The sequence below is a fragment of the Neofelis nebulosa genome, chromosome 17 (genome assembly GCF_028018385.1).
Source record: "Neofelis nebulosa isolate mNeoNeb1 chromosome 17, mNeoNeb1.pri, whole genome shotgun sequence".
In the NCBI taxonomy this organism is placed as follows: Eukaryota; Metazoa; Chordata; class Mammalia; order Carnivora; family Felidae; genus Neofelis; species Neofelis nebulosa.
In genome coordinates, this window is record NC_080798.1 from 50,071,254 (window position 1) to 50,090,511 (window position 19,258).

Genomic DNA, 19,258 nt, shown 5'->3' on the forward strand with positions numbered 1-19,258 from the left:
ATGGAAGTATTCTAGATAATATATGAGAAATGAGTGTTCAAATTAAGTTGCCTCCAGCGTGCAAGCCCTGGAAGAACCAACGGACCCAGGCGGTGAGTGTCAGAGTCAGCTCACCTCACCGAAAGAGAGCCAGCCAGCCCTGAGGGCTCCTGACCAAGGAAGCGGCCCCCACCTACAGCCTGGCCAAGGGGGTGACCCTGCGTCTGATCCGGCCTCTAGATTTAACTGCGGAACCCAGAAATACAGAGGACAAGGAGGGGGCCGCCAGGGCACAGGGGACAAGGGCTGGTGCCTGTTGGATATTTCCCGACCTGCACAGGTTAGTGTGTATCCAGCCTGTGCGGCAGACCCCAGGCAGGGAAGGGCAAAGGGCAGGGGGGCGCAGGGGGCTAGAGGCAGGCGAAGGTGCCTGGAGCACAGGGTTGACGGCTACGGACTGCATAGCCTGGCGGAGGACCACACCCTTCCAGAAAGCTCCTTGGGTAAAGCTGGCTCCAGCAGATAGAAACTCAGTTCTACCTCGAGTGGAGTCCTGAGCAGGAAGGATGGAAAACAGAGCTAGAGCTTTCTAAGAAAGCAGGATTAACTGGGAAAGACGCTGGTAACGGCGGCCCTGGGTCACAGTGATACTGCAGCCCCGCGACTCCCAGGCCACACAGAGACACAGGGTAACTCAGTGCCTCCCGTCACATGCTTTTATTGGAAACACTCGGGGTTGGGGGGTGGGAGAAAGAGGCTCAGTTGGCGGCAAGAATTTCCTGAACCCAAGGAATGAGCTCAGTGACGCGGGCGTACACGGCGGGGACGGAGGTGGAGCAGGTGCCGCTGCCCCAGGACACGATGCCCACCAGGGTCCAGGCTCCGTCCTTCTGGCAGACCAGGGGGCCGCCAGAGTCGCCCTGCAGGAGGAGAAAGGACCTGTTTACAAGCCTGAAGCGGGGTGCCGGGGCCCCGGTGTGCGCCCTGACCTGCCCCCGCGCAGGTTCTGTGCAGACAAATGACAAGTGTGGGGGCAGAGACTGGGCAGGAGGCTCTCCGATCTGGGCCACGTGGCAGGCCCAGCTCTGTCGCCTACTCCTGGTGGGCCTGGGGCACGTGGCCGACACTCTCCCCCGGCTGGCTGGCGTGGGGGCCCCCAGCACCACGGCCGCCCAGAGGGGTGGAGCCGACGCGGCCGAAAGGAGCAGCCCCCTGGCCCGAGCAGGGGCGGGGCGGGGGCGGGGCCGGCGGGGCGGGGCGGGGCGGGGCGGGGCGGGGCGGGGCGGGGCCAGGCCTCACCATGCAGGACGAGACGCCGCTGGCCCCGGCGCAGATCATCACGTCCGTGATCTTGCTGCCCCAGAACTTCTTGCAGTCGGCGTTGGACAGGAGGGGCAGGGCCGCCTGCTGCAGCTTGTCGGGGGTCTTGTTGGCTGGAAGGACACAGGGGGCGGGGGCGGGCGGGGGAGCGGAGGTCAGGAGCCCTCACCCAGCCGGCCCACCCCAGGGTGGAGGAGACCCTGCCTGCCCCCTGCCTGCTCCCAGTCCTTCCCCATCACCATGACCTCAGAAACGGAGCTCCCCACCTTCCCTCAGACCTAACAGTCAGTCCCTGCGGGACCCCTTCCTCTCCCATTCCACACCAGGCAGTGGTGACATGGCTTCCAGCACAGCTGTTCACGCGAGCCCTGCCCTGGCAGCCCGTGTGGTGGGCGGGGGGCACTGCCTCCCCTCCGGGGAAGGGGGCTGACGTCCTTTTCACGGGGCCCCTGCTGGGGACCCGCCGCTCTGGGTGGCAGATGGGGGAGCACCGTCCTCCTGCTGCCCTTTCCTGGCCGCCTCCGTCCCGGTCAAGGACCAGAGGGTGAGCCGGGGCCTGGGCAGGAGCACCCGGGGCCCCGGAGGAAGATCGTCAGCAGAGGGAGCAGCCGGGGGAGGGGAGACCCAGCCGGACTCTCAGGGCCCCGAACCACACCCGGACATCTGACTCCCGGCCCAGACTTCACGGCGAGCTTGACACAAACGCCCGCCTCAAGTCTGGAGAGGAGTCCAGGCTGGAAACCCGACCGTGGGGACCTCGTTGCAACGTAGTGAGAGTGCCACCTGCTGGTACTTGGGCGTTTCTTCAGCAACTTCGTCTTCAAGTGTGCAGTATTTGAGCTCATCTTTATTCATGTTCCTAAGGTTTTCATTAAGAGGGTTTTAGGGGCACCTGGGTGGCTCAGTGGGTTAAGTGTCCAACTCTTGGTTTCGGCTCAGGTCATGAAATCTCCCAGTTTCATGGGTTCGAGCCCTGCATTGGTCTCTGTGCTGACAGCTCAGAGCCTGGAGCCTGCTTCGGATTCTGTGTCTCCCTCTCTCTCCGCCCCTCCCCAACTTGCACTGTCTTTCTCAAAATAAACTTTTTTTTTAAAAGAGGGTTTAAATAAATAAATAAATGGAAAGGTTTCAGAGTGTGTAGCAATTTAGACGAGAAAAAAAGGAAAAGCCATATGGGTCCCACCTGGAGACCCCTGCTGCTCAGCCCCAGCCCCAGATAAGTTTCCTGGGTGAAAAGGCCAGGTGGTGCTCACCATTGTGCTTGGTCTTCCCCCAGCCCGTGGTAGCGCACAGCAAACCAGGGGGGAACTCATCCGTAGCCGCGGGCAGGCACACAGGGGACACGGTCTCAGAGAAGCGGGCAGGCGTGGCCAGCTTCAGCAGGGTGATGTCGTTACGGACGGTCAGCATGTTGAACTTGGGGTTCTTGAAAACCTGGGGGCGGAGCCAAAACGACAAAGTTAGGCCCTCGGATTAGTCAGCAATCGGCAGGGTCCAAGCCCTTTTCCTGGCGGCCCCCGTGGGGAAAACAGATCCACAGGAGCCCGGAATGAGATCTTGAAGGCGAGCCCAGCCACTCGGGCTCCTGTGTTCTCAAGCAGCCCAAGGGTCTTGACCTTCTTGCCGCTGTCCCCAGCCCCGCAGCTTGGCCTCCTGGGCCAGCTGGGCAGGGCTCGGGCCTACCTTGGCGATCTTCAGGACCTGGATGTTCTCCTCATTTGCGTGCTGGTCAAACTCCCCAGCCACGACCACGTGGGATGTCCTAGAGGAATCAATGGGGGTTAAGGACTGGGAGTGGGCCCTGCTCCCTCCTCACCCCCACATGTGGCCAGAAGCAGAGCCCTGAGCCCGCGCAGGCCTCACCTGACACCACAGTGGGCAGCAGTGACCACCCAGTCCTCGCTGATGAGGGAGCCCCCGCAGAAGTGGAAGCCAGTTTTATCCTGGAGGGACATGGGGAGGGTCAGGCTTAGCTGGACACCAGAAGCTCCCAGCCTAGCCCCAGCTGGGCTAACACCCCAATGTGTCCCCCACTCTCTCACAGAAAACCTCCTCACCTGCAGGGACACCTGCCAGGGCCAGGAGCCCGGGACAGCGTCCTCGCCATTGACGATCCTGGACAGGCCATTCAGCACGGGTTCGATGGCGGGGACCCCACATTCTGGGGGAGTAGGAGAAGAGGGAAGAAGGCTGAGGCCCAGAGTTCACAGAACTCCTGCTTCCTTCCACCAGGACCCCACACCACCCTCCAGGCGACTTCTGGCCGCAGTCCTCAACCTCTAGCAACAGGGATCCCCGCGTGAAGCCAGCCCCCAGGCACCCTGCCAGGGATGCAGAGGCCAGGGGCAGGTCCTGCCGGGGGACTTCCTGATGAAGGAGCAGAAAACAGGCTGAGAAATCAGACTGCCTGGCTGGACTCCCAGGCCCTGCCTTCATGCTGTGAGAGACCTCAGGGCGTCACTGAATCTCCAGGGCTCATTTTCTTCAGTAAACTGGGGAGCACCCGAGGCTAACCTCACAGGTCAAAGCTCACCTGTTAGATGGGAGCAGTGAAATCGGCCAACCCCAAGTACACGGGGAGTCCAGAACCCTGACGCTTTGCTGAAGCCGGTAAGAACGGGTACGTTCCACCCTTCTGTGCCTACGCTGACTTTTCTTTTCCAGAGGTTTCAGGAACTATTCATCGTGTCAAGTATTAGTTTCTTAATTATTTAATAAAACAGGACTTGGCACCGTACAAGAACACAGGGGGGAAAACACAAAACATGGGCTCGAACTGTCAGAGGATGAGAAAAGACAGGTGTACTTAATGTGTCTGTGACGCACTTGCTGTGCCGGGACCTGGGGACTTCTCAGCACCCGCACAAGGAAGGTCAGGCTGGTGCAGGCCCGACCACCAGGCAGCCCTCCCTCCCCCGCTCCCTGTGGCAACGCAGGCTTCTCTACAGGTCAGTGCCCGCCCTGCTGCCCCCGGGTGACTCCGTGCAGATCATTATGGCCAAAACATATGTCATCATACTAATCGCTTTCTTTGTAACAGCAAAAACATTAGAGCTAAACCAGGATGTATTTACACAGCTGAGTACTTTACCGTGATTACAGTGAACGGGTCTCCGCACCAACGGGGATAAATCTAAAACTCAGGTGGGTGGGAAAAGGCGCTTTTTTTTTAAAGTAAGCTCTAAGCCCCTCGTGGGGCTTGAACCCTTGACCCTGAGATCAAGAGTCGGAGGCTCCACCAACTTCACCAGTCAGGCGCCCCAGCCATGTTTTAAAATTGACGTAGAGTATAATACTGTTTGCGAAAGCTTATACAACTATTGTACAGAGTTTATGGATTTATAAACATGTACTAAATTAGTAAAACCCACACAGCAAGTTCGGAATTGGGTTCATCTTCCTCTAGGGGAGGAGGGAGAAGGTAACTCTTGCTGAATCTATTTTATGTTTTAAAAAGAAGTACCTGAGGCCAGTCTGCAAAAAGGTAATATTTACAAAACCCTGATGGTAGGTACATGGCTGGAATGTCATTTTCTGTATTTTCTATTATTTCTTCTTCTTTTTTTAATGGAAAATGAAGGGCTTTGAAAGTGCCTGGCACAATAAATAAAAATCCTAGGAGGAGGCACTGAGAGTCTCCTGCAACCATACCCTCACTCTGCCCACGGCACCCCTGCCCAAGCCACTTCTGGACCAAAGAACTCTTTGGTACCCTCTTGTCTCAGAGTGTAAGGGCTCAGAGGGCCCCAAGAGGACCCCTGTGCTCTCCGCAGCCTCAGTTTGCCTGTCTGGGTAAGAGACCCAAGGGTGCAGAGAAGGGGTCTCTAAAGTCCCTCTTAGCCAGGCCCCAAGGCTCAATCTGGACAGAGCCTCTCGGGCTCCTTCAATGGGCCTGGCCGCGGGGCCGCTGGGAGCTCAGGGCCTCCCCGCAAGCCGACTCCAGGCCCAGCAGGCCCACCCCTGGGATCCCGACACTCACGACCGAAGGCAGCCCCCACAAGGGCGAAGCAGGAGAGAAGCCAGAGAAAGGCCATGTTGCTGCAGTTGGGAAGGAAGGTGTGGGCTGACTGCCCTGAGGGCCCTGTTTTTAAGTCCCCGGGGATACCACAAGCCCTGCCCAACCCCTGTGGCCCTGCCCAGCCAGAGAAGCCTGAGAGCCGCCCTCTCTGTTATCCACTGTTATTCAAGGACCTTGAGCGATAAGTGGGGGCCAAGCCCCTCTCACAGCCTGGCCTGGCTCTCGGCCCGAGATGCCCCAGTCCCTGGGAAAAGGGCAGCTGTCCTGATGCAACGTCCCGCCTAAGACCCGGCAGTGCCTGGCATCCTAAAGGCTCTGTCGGCCATGCCAGCACCCGGGCCAGGAGCTTGGGCCCCGCAGAGCCCAGCTCTGTGCAGCCTTTGCCAGTCCCAGAGGCGGAGACCCAGCCGCTGCCAGTGCAACAGGGAGGGACACCAGGTCCTAATTACAGGCAATCCCACCACGGGGTCCAGGAACCCCAGCTGTGCTCACTGGGAGGCCTCCAGCATGGCGAACACAGGCTGCAGGTTCCCAGCAAAGAGTACTTTCACCCAGTATCATCCACAAGTATTCTACAAATGTCCTGGCTTTTCCAGAGGGTCACCTTCAAACCAGCCCAGCCAAGCAGCTTCTGAGTGCGGGGGAGGGAGTGGGGGGGGGCGGTGAGGGCATCGTCCCCTTGTAGGCCACTAGCAATGCAAGGCTGGCAAACACCCAGGGCTCAACTGAATCTCTTTCTGTGGTAATTCATAATTTAAGGAACTGTAAATAGCTTCGTGTCCTAGAAAATGGGGCTCTGAGGTGCGCCTGGGTGGCTCAGTCGGTTGAGCAACCAACTTTGGCTCAGGTCATGGTTTCATGGTTCGTCGGTTCAAGCCCCACATCGGGCTCTGTGCTGACAGCTCAGAGCCCAGAGCCTGCTTCGGATTCTGTGTCTCCCTCTCTCCCTCTGCCCTTCTCCCTCTCGTGCTCTGTTTCTGTCTCTCAAGAATAAACATTTAAAAAAAAAAAATCTTTTTTAAGTGGGGCTTTGATTCCACACCATTAAATGACACACGAGGGAACAGAAAAGAAACAATGTTGATGGTCCCAGAACAATGAGAAAAGGAGGGTGTACATACCAGGACGGTGATGCATTTGCCGTAAGTAGAGGCTGAGTGACCTCTCGGCAGACCCTGGTCTAGACGCTGGGTGCTCACACGCACATAGCACCCTGCCCTCGTGGGGCCAAAAGCCTAGTGACAGAGACAGACACTAAAGGGACAGGCATATGTCGTGAATCCTATAGTCCAGGCAGGGAAGGGAGAGTGCTGCTGTTCTGGAAGGCTCCCTGGGCCTCCCCCGTAAGGCGGTTTGTAGAGGAAGGTGGGCGGCCAGAGCAGTCTCCTCCCGGGGCCTCCAGGCGCTGTGGTCCCAGGGCCCAGTCGTCCTGGGAGAAGCTGGCCAGAGTGAGCAGCACAGGGTCACTGCTTCTGATTGGAACTCCACGGGCCTGGAGGTTTTGTCTTGATGTGTACTTTTGGTTCTACAGAAGAGCTGTGTGTAGTCACCACGGGGTAGGTTCAAAGTGCTTCCCCGAGGGGCAAGCGGGGGCTCTGACCAGTGGGGATGGTGGCCGCAGGTGGCGCGGGGCTCCTAGAGGAACCCCGTCTCTGGGGAAGGGCTGAGGCAGCCATATTTCTGGAGACGTAGAGGGCGTCCCCACTAACTGGGTCTGAGGCTTTCTGATACCTCAGCAGGCTGTGTGGTCCTCCCGGGGGTCCCAGCTGGGTGTCAGCCATGGCCTTGAGGGTAAGGAATCCATATCTAAGTTTCAGGTCAGGGTCACTTATTGAAACATTAACACGTGCTGGGTTTTCTTCTCGTTTTTTCCTTCCCTCATTTCAAGCTGGTCGCCATGCCAATTGTATTTTCCTTGCCTCAGGGACTTTTCCAGAGAGTCTCTGGCTCTCTAGGTCTGTTGTGGAAGTGAACTCCCGGCCCACCTGAGCGAAGGAGGAGGAACTGGCCTCAGAAGGCTACCTGAAAGGGAGGGAGAGCTTCCCCAGTGAGAGATGAGCCAGGGCGGCTCAGAGCAACCCGGTCACGTTTGAGCCTATTTGCCGCTGCATTTTGTGCTTTGACAACAAACCAGACCATGAGGGGAGCACTCCCTGGGGGCAGGGTGATCTCCGTGTTACCAAGAGTGATTGCCAGGGCCTCGTGCCCACAGCCATTCCCCCTTCTCACCCCCACAGGCGGTTCCAAGGAGAGTCACCCCCCCCCCCCCCAGCTCTCAGGGGGAGGCTGATTCCTGTAAGCAGGAGAGGCTAAGAGGAGTCCCGGGGACCCCCGTCCCACCCTTCCTGCACTGTGGCGGTCTCGTGGGGCTGTGGCACTTGGCACTGGGGCCACCATCTTGAGGCTCTGACAAGAAAGACAGAGGATTATCTCTGACAAGAAAGCCTCGGGATTATGGCATCACTGAGCTGCTGAGCAAAACCCGCATTTGCAACCTCCAAATCTCTGCTGGTTCGCTCTCAGAGAAGCAAATCCCGGTTGTTTAATCACCGTGTCATGTGTTTTATGACAAGAAGCATCTGGACTAATACAAAGTAACCGCAAGAATGGAGCTACGTGTCTTCGTTTTCCCCTTCTGACCCACCTTCCAGCTTTCTCCACCGTGCTGGCCTCCCGCGGACTGACCCTCAGGGACAGGAGCAGGGTCCTGTCGTGGGGGGAGGGAGAGAGGTCTGCTACTTATTCTCTGAGGGCTGGCTGCGCCCCTCTCCACCGGCTGCAGTTCCTTTCAGGAGGCCCTCTCTGCTCAGGCCCCCGTTCTGGGTTCCAGAACTGCTCTCCCCTTGTCCTGTCAGTTCTGGGGATGTCCCTATTGTCGCCAGGGCCCTGTGCACCTCACTCGCCTTTTTCTTTTCTTTTTTTAAGAGGAGGGGTTTGTCCACGAGGGCAGAGGAGGGAACTGGCAGTTAAGATCTTTTTTTCTTTTTTATGTTTATTCATTTTTGGGAGAGAGTGAATGAGCAGGAATGGGGCAGAGAGAAAGGGGGACAGAGGATCCAAAGCAGGCTCTGCAATGACACCCCATGTGGGGCTTGAACTCACAAATCGTGAGATCATGACCTGAGCCAAAGTCGGACGTTCAACCAGCTGAGCCACTCAGGTGCCCCTCCTCACTCACCGTTTTTGTTTTCCCTAAGCCCTGCCCACAGTTTGGTAAAATTCCCTTTATTTAAACTCACCTCAATCAGCCCAGTTTTGAGTGTGCCACCTGTTTTCAGGCTGATATACAGGCTGTGCCCCCAGGACCACTGAACACGGGATTCTGGGAAAGGGCTGCCCACATACTGGAGAAGTCCACGGAGAACCTCTATGTCAGGGAAGATGAGGCCCGGATGGCCCATGGCATGCGGTGGCATCACGATACTCAGATTAACACTGGGGGTGGCAAAGGCTGGAGTGCAGGCGGGACTAAGGCAGCGGAGGGTAAGTGGCTGTGGCCCCGAGTTCCCGCAGGTTCAGTGCTGATCATAAACACTGGGGAGTCGCACCAGTGGTCCAGGAGTGCACGACAGGGTGATCAGTCATTAGAGAAATGCACATCGAAACCACAGCGAGATATAGTTCATACCCATTAGGATGGCAAATAGAAGCGAAAACCAGAAAACAGCAAATAACAAGAATTAGGATGTGAAGAAATGAGATCCCTCGCCCACTGGAAGCGTGCATTAAAGACAGATTCAACCTATGATCTCACCATCCACTTCCACGAGTATACCCAGAAGAACTGAAAACAGGTCCCCACAGACAAATCTGCAGACCCGTGTCTGTAGCAACATCATTTACGGTCTAGGACACGGAAGCAACCCACGTATCTCAAACGAATCGTGGTCCGCACACGGGATGGAGTATTATGCAGCCTTAAAAAGGAAGGAGATTCTGACCCAGGCTACCACATGGGGGAACCTGGAGGACATTGTGCGGAGTGAGTAAGCCAGCCACAAAAAGGCAAAGATCTGCACGATCTGTTTACAGGAGATGATTGCACAGGAAGTAGACTGGTGGTTGCCTGGGGGCTGGCAGAGGGACACAGTGACAGTTTAATGGGTACAGAGTTTCAGTGTGGCAAGATGAAGAGTTCTGGACACGGTGGTGATGACGGCTGCACAAAATGTAGACGCTCCTAACACCACTGGGCCGTTCGCTTGAACGTGGTCAAGATGGTAAATTTTGTGTGTTAAGTATTTTACCACAATTTGAAACATTTTAAAAACACATACACGCAGGGGCACCTGAGTGGCTCAGTTTGTTAAGCACCGACTCTTGGTTTTGGCTCAGGTCATGATCTCGCAGTTTGTGGGTTCAGGCCCCACATGGGGATCTGTGGCGATCAGGGCCTCCTTAGGATTCTCTCTCTCCCTCTCTCTCTGCCCATTTCCCACTCGTGTGCTCTTTCTCTCTCTCAAAATAAATAAATAAACTTTAAAACACACACACACACACACGATACCACTTCATGATAGCTATGGCTATAATTTAAAATTTTTTGTTTATAATTTAAAATTATTTTATTTTTAAGATTAAAAAAAATTTTTTTTAAGTTTATTTATTTATTTTGAGGGGCGGGGGTACAGAGAGAGAGGAAGAGAAAGAATCCCAAGCAGGCTCTGCGCTGTGAGAGCAGAGGCTGCTGTGGGGCTCAATCCCAGAAACGGGGAGACCACGATCTGAGCTGAAATCAACAGCCAGACACCCAACCGACTGAGCCACCCAGGTGCCCCATGGCCATAATTTTTTAAATAGGCAATAACAAATTTTGGCAAGGATGTGGAGAGAGCGGAACCCTCATACGTTGCTGGAGGGAATGTAAAACGCCGTCGTCTCTGTGGAAAAGAGTATGATGGTTCCTAAGAAAGCTAAATATAGAATTAGTATAGGGCCCAGCAATTCCACTCCTATGTATATGATCCTCAAAAATGAAAGCAGGGAGTCGAGCAGATATTGGTGCAACAGTGTTCACAGCAGCACTACTCACAATAGCCAACAGGTGGACACAACCCAAATGTCCATCAGTAGACGAATGGAGAGACAGTATGTGGAGCATCCATGCAGTGGAATACTATTCAGCCCTGGAAAAGAGTGGAGCACTGACACATCCTACAACAGGGATCGACCCTGAAAACCTTATGCTCGAAGACAGAGTCACCATAAACTACCGACTGTGCGATTCCATTTCCATGAAACATCCACAATAGGCAAATGCACAGAGACAGAAATTGAAGAAGAGGCTGCAAGGGCTAGAGGGGGCAGGAAAATTGGAGGTATTGTTCAGTGGACACAGAGCTTCTAGTAGAGGTGATGAAAAAGTTTTGGAAACAGTGGGCCCGGTTGTACAACCTCGTGAATGTAATCCATGCTACTGAATTGTACTCTTGAAAGTGGTTAAAACGGGGGCGCCCGGGTGGCTCAGTCGGTTGAGCGGCCGACTTCAGCTCAGGTCATGATCTCACACTCCGTGAGTTCGAGGCCCTCATCAGGCTCTGCGCTGACGGCTCGGAGCCTGGAGCCTGCTTCAGATCCTGTGTCTCCCTCTCTTTCTCTGCCTCTCCCCTGCTCATGCTCTGTCTCTCTCTGTCTCAAAAATAAATAACAACATTTAAAAAAAAATTTTTTTTTAAATGGTTAAAACAGCAGTATGCCTGGGTGGCTCAGTCAGGTAAGCATCCAACTCTTGACTTCAATTCAGGTCATGATCTCATGGTTCGTGAGATCGAGCCCCGTGTCAGGCTCTGCACTGACAGCCAGAAGCCTGCTTGGGATTCTGTCTCTCCCTGTCCCTCTGCCCCTCCCCTGCCTGTGTGCACAACCTCGCGCTCTCGCTCTCTCTCTCTCCAAATAAATAAATAAATAAACATTAAAAAAATTTTTTTGATGGTTAAATGGCAAATTTTATGTTATACATGTTTTACCACAATTTTCAAAATTTAATGTAATATACCCCAAACCACTGATTTGTCCACTTTAAATAGGTGAGTTGTATAGTATGTGGTTCATACCGTGTGGCCGAGGACGAGCCTGGAGCCTGACCTGGGGCTTGGAAAGTTGCAGAACCTGACACACACTCAACCCCGTCACGTTAGGAACTGGTGGGGAAGGGGTGGGGCCCCTGAAAACATGAGATGGGGTGCTTCGGGCAAAGCAAGGCTAGAGAACTCTGAACCCCCAAATCTCTGTGACCCCCCCCCCCCAAGCCAGCACAGGTGTTCTCATCCCCTGTCTGAGAGAACCAATCTCTCTCTGCATAAAAGCTCTCTGGGACATCCTGGGGCTGTCACCTTCTGAGACAATGCCAGTTGTCCTCAGAACCTACCCCACCAATCCGTTATCACCCCTACGAGACTAGATCCTTCACATTTCCCTGTACCCACACCTTTCTCCCTTAAACTCCATATGGAAGGTGAGAGACTGAACACACAGACAGACAAGAGCCAGGCCGTACAGAAGACGGAAGAACAACTCCGACCTGCCATCTGCAGCCACCAGCCCAGCGAGCCAGGAACACCGGGCCCCAAACGGCCAGGCCTCGAGTCTCGGACGGCTTCCCTAACCTTTGCCCCACTTCCAAGGTAGGACCAGCCAGAGAAGCAAGTGGGCATCACTAACCGTTCGCGTGGGATGCCCCGCTTCCAGGCGGCCCCCCCCCCAGGCTTCCCCGCGCCAAAGGCCTGGGATCAGGGCACCCCTCAAGCCTGCCCTTCGTCTGGAACAGAGGTTTCCCTCTCGCCTGCCTGCCTGCGAGTCTCTGCCCGGCTCCGTGCCGTGTGGGGCGAGCTCCGAACGAAGAGCCTCAGCTTGTTGTCATTCCCGTGGTCCTCCCGGACTTCCACAAAGGCCAGGCTCCTGTTGGCGGCGCCCCCCACGCACGTTCCCCTCCGGGGTCCAGGTAAGGTCTCCTGCACTTCCAGCCCCACGGTGCATCCCCCCACCGTTGTAAGCTGGGAGCTCCCCTTCTCCTGGTTTCCTGAGGCTGCGCCCACACCTTCACAAGTGGTCTGTTAAAGGTTCCACGAGTTGCCCGGTTGATCCGGTTATTTGTTTCCTCTGGGGCCGGGGGTTCCGGGTAGATACAGTCAGGCGGCCCAAAACTGCTTGTATTATCAGCTGAACGTGACTTTTTTTTTAAGAGAGAGAGAGAGACAGAGAAAGAGAGAGAGAATACGAGCAGGGGAGGGGGCGGAGGGAGGGAGGGAGGGAGGGAGGGAGGGAGGGAGGGATGGAGGGAGAGAGAGGGACTCTTAAGCAGGCTCCACGCTCAGTGCAGAACCTGACACGGGGCTTGATCCCACAACCCCGGGATCACGACCTGAGCCAAAATCAAGAGTCAGACACTCAACCGACTGAGCCGCCCAGGCGGCCCCCTGGACATGCCTTTTTTATGAGGAAACGTTGCCAGTTGAGCTATGAAATAATGCTTTCTTTTCACTTAGGATTTTTAGTTTTGCTTTATGGGAAGAGGCCTTGTTACGTATTAAACATAGGCTTTTTATCACCTATTATTCCTGGGCACACAGAAAGGACCAAACGTAAGGAAGGTAAATGAAGGTATTCCTCACACTCAGTCACCCCGAGAAGCTGGTCCCTCTAAGGCCTCTCTGGGTGGGAGTCACCTCTGCTCGTGTGGCCCGTACCATCTGGCCGTCCTGGGTATCCGTGGGGCCGCACTGCTTAGGAGAGACTCGTGCAATGGCGCCTGCGAGGTGTTTCCAAAAGGCCAGCGTCCACTGGGTGTGGCTGCTCCCTTGACCTTACCGGAAGGGGCCACGGGGATGCTCAGACGCTGACGAGGCTCCTCTGCCTCAAATGGTCCTCAGCCGGGCTGTGGTTTGAAGCCCAAGACAGGCTGACCCTGCCCAGAGATGCCATTAGGAATACCAACCAGGTCTGTACAGGCACCAGGGCCACCTCGCCGGCAACTTAAAGTGGACGTCAACTGTAAGACAACTCTGAATCTCAAAAAAACGAAAATGTGAAAATCATTTGTCTTAGAAACGAGTAGCTTGGGATGCCTGGGTGGCTCAGTCAGTTAAGTGTCTGACTCTTGAATTCAGCTCAGGTCATGATCTCACGGTTCCTGGGTTCGAGCCCTGTGTTGGGCTCGGCACTGACATCACAGAGCCTGCTTGGGATTCTTGCCCTCTCTCTCTGCCCTTCCCCACCCACACTCACATTCTCTCAAAATAAATAAATAAATTTTAAAAACTGATCAAATATGTTCAATGAGACAAACATATGTTGGGTGAGCCAAAAAAGCGGGTGAGTGCCATTCCGTGCAGGCCCCCAGCATCAGGCTCCCTGGCTACGCTCGGGGGGTTGCCGGCCTCGTGGGTTCTGAGCCCAGTGGGGAGTTTGCACCTGGCCGCTGAGCCCCTCGTCTGGTTTTCCAGCTCACCATCCTGACAACACTGTGAGCCTCTTAAGAAACTCGTTCTCCCCTTAAGTCCACAGAGTTTTGTTTTGCTGGTGACTGAGAATCTTGACTTGCACAAAAAGCCACAGCTTTTGAATTGTGGGATGCCAGGCTGTTCCATTTCAAATGCCTAAGTCCTGCAGGAATCAAGGCATAAGATATGTGCCATTAAAAAAAAAAAGAAAGAAAGAAAGACAAGGGGAGCCTGGGTGGCTCGGTTAAGTATCCGACTTCGGCTCAGGTCATGATCTCACAGTTCATGAGTTCGAGCCCCACATCGGGCTCTGTGCTGACAGTTCGGAGTCTACGTTAATTTGCTCTCTCTCACTCTCTCTCTCTCTCTCTCCCTCTCTGCGCCTCGTAGCTCACATTCTGTGTCTCTCAAAAATAAATAAACAGTTAAAAAAAAGAAAAAAAGATGAAAGAATCAGTTTCCATTTTTCTGATCTCAGAGGAAATACTTTCCCTGGTTGGCAGCCAGTGACGGTAGCCTAGCAAAACCTAGTCCCCCATTCTTTCAAATTTTATTGGAGATAGAGAAGGCTCAGCTAAAATGCTTCCTTTCCTGACCCCCTTGCAGCTAGAGGTGGCCTGGAGAGACAGCTCTGCTAATGACTTGTAAGGAGACGCCATTGGATGGGGTTACTGGGAAGACTTTTTAAAATGGAACAGATTCTGTTGGCATTGTTTTTTTGCCCTTTTCGCTCCCTCTTCTTTTCCTGCCTGAATGCAGACATGATGCTTGGAGGTTCAGCAGCCATCTTGGAGCCACGAGGAAGATGCCTCGGGCTTTGAGTTGCCACATCAGCCTTGGACCTTCTCCCTTGAGAATTCTTGTTAAATGAGAAAATAAATGTCTACTTCGCTTAAGCTATAGTTTTTCAGGTGTTTATATTTCACAGCTGAACACAATGCCAGCACATGCCCGGCAGTTTGAAATATATGACAGTTCCCCCCACCTCCAAACACTAACTTAAGATGCCCTGAGCTAGAGGAGAAAGGAGTGTTCAGGGTGCATCTCTGACAACAGGCTTGAGATTCTGCCCGCAGCCATCTTCTGTTCCTTACTCTGCCATGGCTGGGGGGGAAAAATGATAGGAAAACAAGGGAGTTTAAGGCAGGGCCTTTGTCTTACTGTCTCTGACCAACCTTAGACATGCACCTCCAATCCCATCTTGCTGTGGAGTCCGAGAGCAGGGAGGGCCGCCTGTGAAGACCGGGAGGCTGGACCCTGCAGAGCGCCCCGAGCCTAGCACAGCAGAGGAAGCAGCCAGAAGTCTCCCAGGGTCCCGCAAGAGTGCGGCAGTGGCTGAGAAAGAAGCCTAGCCCTGGGGAGGCCTCGGGACAGGGCAGAGAAAGGGCCAGCTGCAGCCACGAGATGCAGGTTCCTCGGCAACCAGCAGTGTGGACACCTGAGGAGAACCAGCTCCCCTCTGTACATCTGGGTTCACTGCCAGCCAAGGATGACAGTAGTTACGCTCCATGGGCTGAGATTTGGTTTCAGGCTCCTGACAAAATAAATGATCAAAACAGAAATGACGCGGGGCACCTGGGTGGCTCAGGGCAAGCAGTGTCTGACTTCAGCTCAGGGCACGATCTCACGGATCGTGGGTTTGAGCCTCGCATCCGGCTCTGTGCTGACATCAAAGAGGGCCGCTTTGGATCCTGTCTCCTTCTCTCTCTGCCCCTCCCCCACTCGGACTCTCTCAAAAGTAAATAAACATTAAAAAAAAATAGAAAACAGGGGCACCTTGGTGGCTCAGTCAGTTAAGCATCTGACTCCGGCTTGGGTCATGATCTCGCAGGTCATGGGTTCAAGCCCCGCGTCGGGCTCTGTGTGGACAGCTCCGCCTGCTTTGGGTTCTGTGTCTCCCTCTCCCTGCCCCTCCCCTACCTGCACTCTGTCTCTGTCTCTGTCTCTCTCTCTCAAAAATAAGTAAACATTAAAACAAGTTTTTAAAAAGAAAAGAAACAATGTTCTCTAATAGAAAAACTTAAAACCTTACATTTTTCACATGCCTGTGTGTAGGGCTGAGAGTCACCTCAGTACAAGGAACGAAAAAGAGGGCTGGGATGGGGAAGAGGCAACAGCCCAAACTTCCAGGTGGGAGAACGGCGCATGCATTGTGGGGTGAGGGATGTGGGGTGAGGGAACTACCAACAGAGGCAAGAACACAAGTGAATCATAAAACCATTTGCCTGAGTGAAAGAATCCAGATGCAAAGACAGGAGGTTCCACTTATGTAAATTTCTACAACAGGCAAAACTAATCTATGGGGAAAGAAATAGTTACAGTGGTTGCTGGTTGCCTCAGGAGAGGGGTAGTTGGAAAGAGGCGTAAGGGAACTTTCTGGGATGACAGCATTAATTTACATCTTGGTTGTGGTGTCTGTGACACTATGGTGTGCGCCTGCATGTATGTATATATATAAATTCATTCTGCTGTTTACTTAAGATCTGTGCATTTCATCATGTGTAAATTATACTTCCGTGTATCTTATTTTTAATAAAAAAGAGACTTCGGATTTGACTCCTTACGAGGCAGGACTTCAAGAAGGAAGTTCACCTAAGGAAACTGACATCTGAGTTCTGGCCTCGAGCAATGCCCTACTGTTAGAGTTGGCAACCATGGGAGGACGCTTGCGTAATGCTCACCTCCCCCCACCCCGTCCACGCCGACAGGACCGGGATCCCTGGCACAACCCCTACCCGAGGCCAAATCCCAGGAGGTAGCTGGGCAGAGACTGGCTCAGGGCCCCCAGCAAAGCTCTTCCCCTCAACACAGGCTACCTGGGAAAGAGCTGTCCCCATCATGTTTGCTCCCAGGGCGCACAGGGATCGGGTCGTCTCCTGAATACATTTCAGTGAGTTACACCTTTCCCCGGGCTTGCTTCAGCACTGCCCGCTAAACACACTAGACGCTGCCTGCTTGCAACGAGGTAACAAGCGCAGAGTTACGACTTTCTCAGATGGCAGACAACCCGCAAGCAAAGCCGTACCTTCTCCCTGGGAGTGTGCACGAGCGCGGACGGGTGCACTCCAGGGGCTTAGGAAGCAGGGTTCCAAACCCCTGGCTGGGAAGTTAGAAATATTAACGAAAAATGCAAGCCAGGAAAATATTCGTTACCGTAAACTTGATTGGCTGAACAACTTCTGGGCTCAGACACCCGTCGGCTTGTCCCGGGACGCCGACGAGAGGCTGCTGGGCAGGGGCCGGCAGTAGCCGAGGCCGAGCTGCGCCCGTGAGGAGGCGCTCTGCGCGCAGGCGCGGAGGAGCCTTGGCGTCGTAAGGCAGGGAAGGGCGCAGGCAAAGGGGTCCCTCGGGTGGGTCTGGGGTCGCGGCGGGGCGGGGTGGAGGGCCCGGGCCCCGCCCCAGTGAACCTCTGGCCCCGCCCCCGGCAGGAGTGGGCGCAGGTGCGGGCTCGCCCTCCCCGCCTCCACCTGCAGCTGCGCGCTTTCTCAGACCTCTCAGGGCGCGCGAGCGGCGCGGGGGGGTGGGGCGCGGGCGGGCAGTCTGTTCCCAAGGCCTCAGCCACCTGCTGGCTCGGGCCGTCCTGGCCCCGCCCCCGCCACTCTGCCCCTCCCCCTCTCGGGTCCCGCTACACCCGCGGTCGCTGCCACTGCGCCTCAGGGGACGACCGCTGCGGCTCCACAGATGGAACAACTCACCGGGGGCCGCAGCATCAGGGCCAGCCGTTCCCGACAGTGCCTCCACCTGGGCCTTCCTTCCTCGGTCGCCCCCCTCGGCCTCTCAGCCCTGGCCCCCTGCCTTGTGGGCTCATCGGTGCCCTTTGACCTCCTCCGGGCGACCACCTGCGACATTAGGCACACTTTGCCCTTTGCTCTGTGTCCAGCTCAGGCGTGGACACAGCCTCCGAGCTTTGCTTGGCGCACTCCCGCATGCTCCCGTGACTTAAATGTCCGGGTGTGGGTGAGGCCCTCCTGCCTAGGTATTAATAATGGTAAGGTTTGTGAGATCGAGCACCCCCCGAGCCCGGAGGGGGCTCTGTGCTGATGGATCCGATTCGGATCCACTGCTCCCCTCGCTCTCTGCCCCTCCCCCCCACTCACTTTCTCTCTCTTAAAAATAAATCGGCATTTAACAAAATCTTTTTGAAATGATAAGGATATGAGGCACCTGAGTGGCTCAGTCCGTTAAGTATCCCACTTCAGCTCAGGTCACGATCTCAAGGGTTGGTGGGTTTGAGCCCCACATCCGGCTTTGTGCTGACGGTGCTGAGCCTGCTTCAGATTCTGTGTCTCCCTCTCTCTCTCTGCCCCTGCCCGACTTGCACTCTCACTCTCTCAATGATAAATAAACATTTAAAATTTTTTGTTTTAAATGATAACTCCTTGGCTGGTGGAATGTACATTTTACTTTTTTTTTTTTTTTTTAACTTAAACTCTCCAACTCCTCCCCATGGAAGCTTGCTAAAGCAGGAGAAATTTGTTTCTTTTCTTTTGTTCCAGTTGACTAGGGGCCTGGGCCTGGTAAGCGTGAGTTGTAAGGAAGAACAGGCTTGCTCAGGTAGCATGGTCTCACGGAAGGGGCCACCCCGCCCCCTGCAACCCATTTTGTGCCTTGCCTTCCCACCTGATATAATGTGGCCATCCCTTGCTGTCATGGGACAGTCTTCTAGAACGTGGGAAGGGCACCAACAGGCAATGCAGGAAGGAGTTCAGAGGATCAGCGAGTATGGATGATTTTGTGTTAGGCCTGGTCCTGGCTCAAGATGGGTCATGCCCTTTCATACTGTGGGATCCACACTATAAGCATCCCCATTTTACATGCTTAGAAACAAAACCAGAGAGGGCAGGTAACCTGCCCAAGTCTCCACAGCTGTTTGGTGCTGAAATGTGTGCCGTGGAGCACGCTACGGTCATCGATGCAATGGAAGTTAAAAACAGCCCTGAGATACCATTTGCCTTGTGTGTTTCGCGGGGCTTCGCTGTGCCTGGCCGCCTCACCTTCAGATTTCTCCTCTTCCAGTTCCCCTGGTGCTGAGAAAGGGCCCCACTGCCCACCCTGTCGGCCAAGCCAGAAACAGGCCTCCTGCCTGCCTCCCCACACCCCCATTTCCTGCCTGACCGGCCTCTACCAGCTCTCACTGGGTCCAGTCTTGCCCCAGATGCCACATGCTCCATTCCAGGAGCCCATGGGGACTAAGTGACCCAGCCTCACGTGAACGGGCAGTGGGTGGCTTGCTCTTCTGAGCCGCACTGCACACAGGCCACATGACCTCCCCAGCTGTGGAACAGAAGGAACCTTCACTGAGACTTCTTGACCACCCCCCAAGACCAGGGTAGCATCCTCAGCCCCCTGGCCAGACGCCCCTTTGTCCTCCCCACTTGATCACACTGTCCAGGTTTTTGTTTTGTTCTGTTTTCTTTTGTTTTGTTTTTAGGGAGGTGGGTGCAGAGGGAAGGAAAAGAGAATCTTAAGCAGGCTCTGTGCTGAGCACAGAGCCTGAGGCGGG

At 54.9% G+C, this 19,258-nt stretch overlaps 1 protein-coding gene across 1 annotated transcript; it reads right to left on the bottom strand.

The window, feature by feature from the left end:
• Nucleotides 1-681: 681 nt before the first annotated feature.
• LOC131499286 (chymotrypsinogen B) lies at nucleotides 682-5,395 on the bottom strand. Its single transcript, XM_058707167.1, has 7 exons — nucleotides 5,279-5,395; nucleotides 3,357-3,460; nucleotides 3,163-3,242; nucleotides 2,983-3,061; nucleotides 2,553-2,733; nucleotides 1,279-1,412; nucleotides 682-899 (listed from the first exon to the last, which is right to left on the bottom strand). The coding sequence occupies exons 1-7, from the start codon at nucleotides 5,331-5,333 to the stop codon at nucleotides 738-740; spliced, it is 795 nt and encodes a 264-aa protein (XP_058563150.1). The 5' UTR covers nucleotides 5,334-5,395; the 3' UTR covers nucleotides 682-737.
• Between the last annotated feature and the right edge of the window lie 13,863 nt (nucleotides 5,396-19,258).

Excerpts from the sequence above, each read along its gene's own strand:
- LOC131499286 (XM_058707167.1), bottom strand. The coding sequence starts at position 5,333 with ATGGCCTTTCTCTGGCTTCTCTCCTGCTTCGCCCTTGTGGGGGCTGCC. Across the intron at positions 3,461-5,278 it reads TGTGGGGGCTGCCTTCGGTC|AATGTGGGGTCCCCGCCATC; the intron begins GTGAGTGTCGGG and ends CTACTCCCCCAG. Across the intron at positions 3,243-3,356 it reads CCTGGCAGGTGTCCCTGCAG|GATAAAACTGGCTTCCACTT; the intron begins GTGAGGAGGTTT and ends ATGTCCCTCCAG.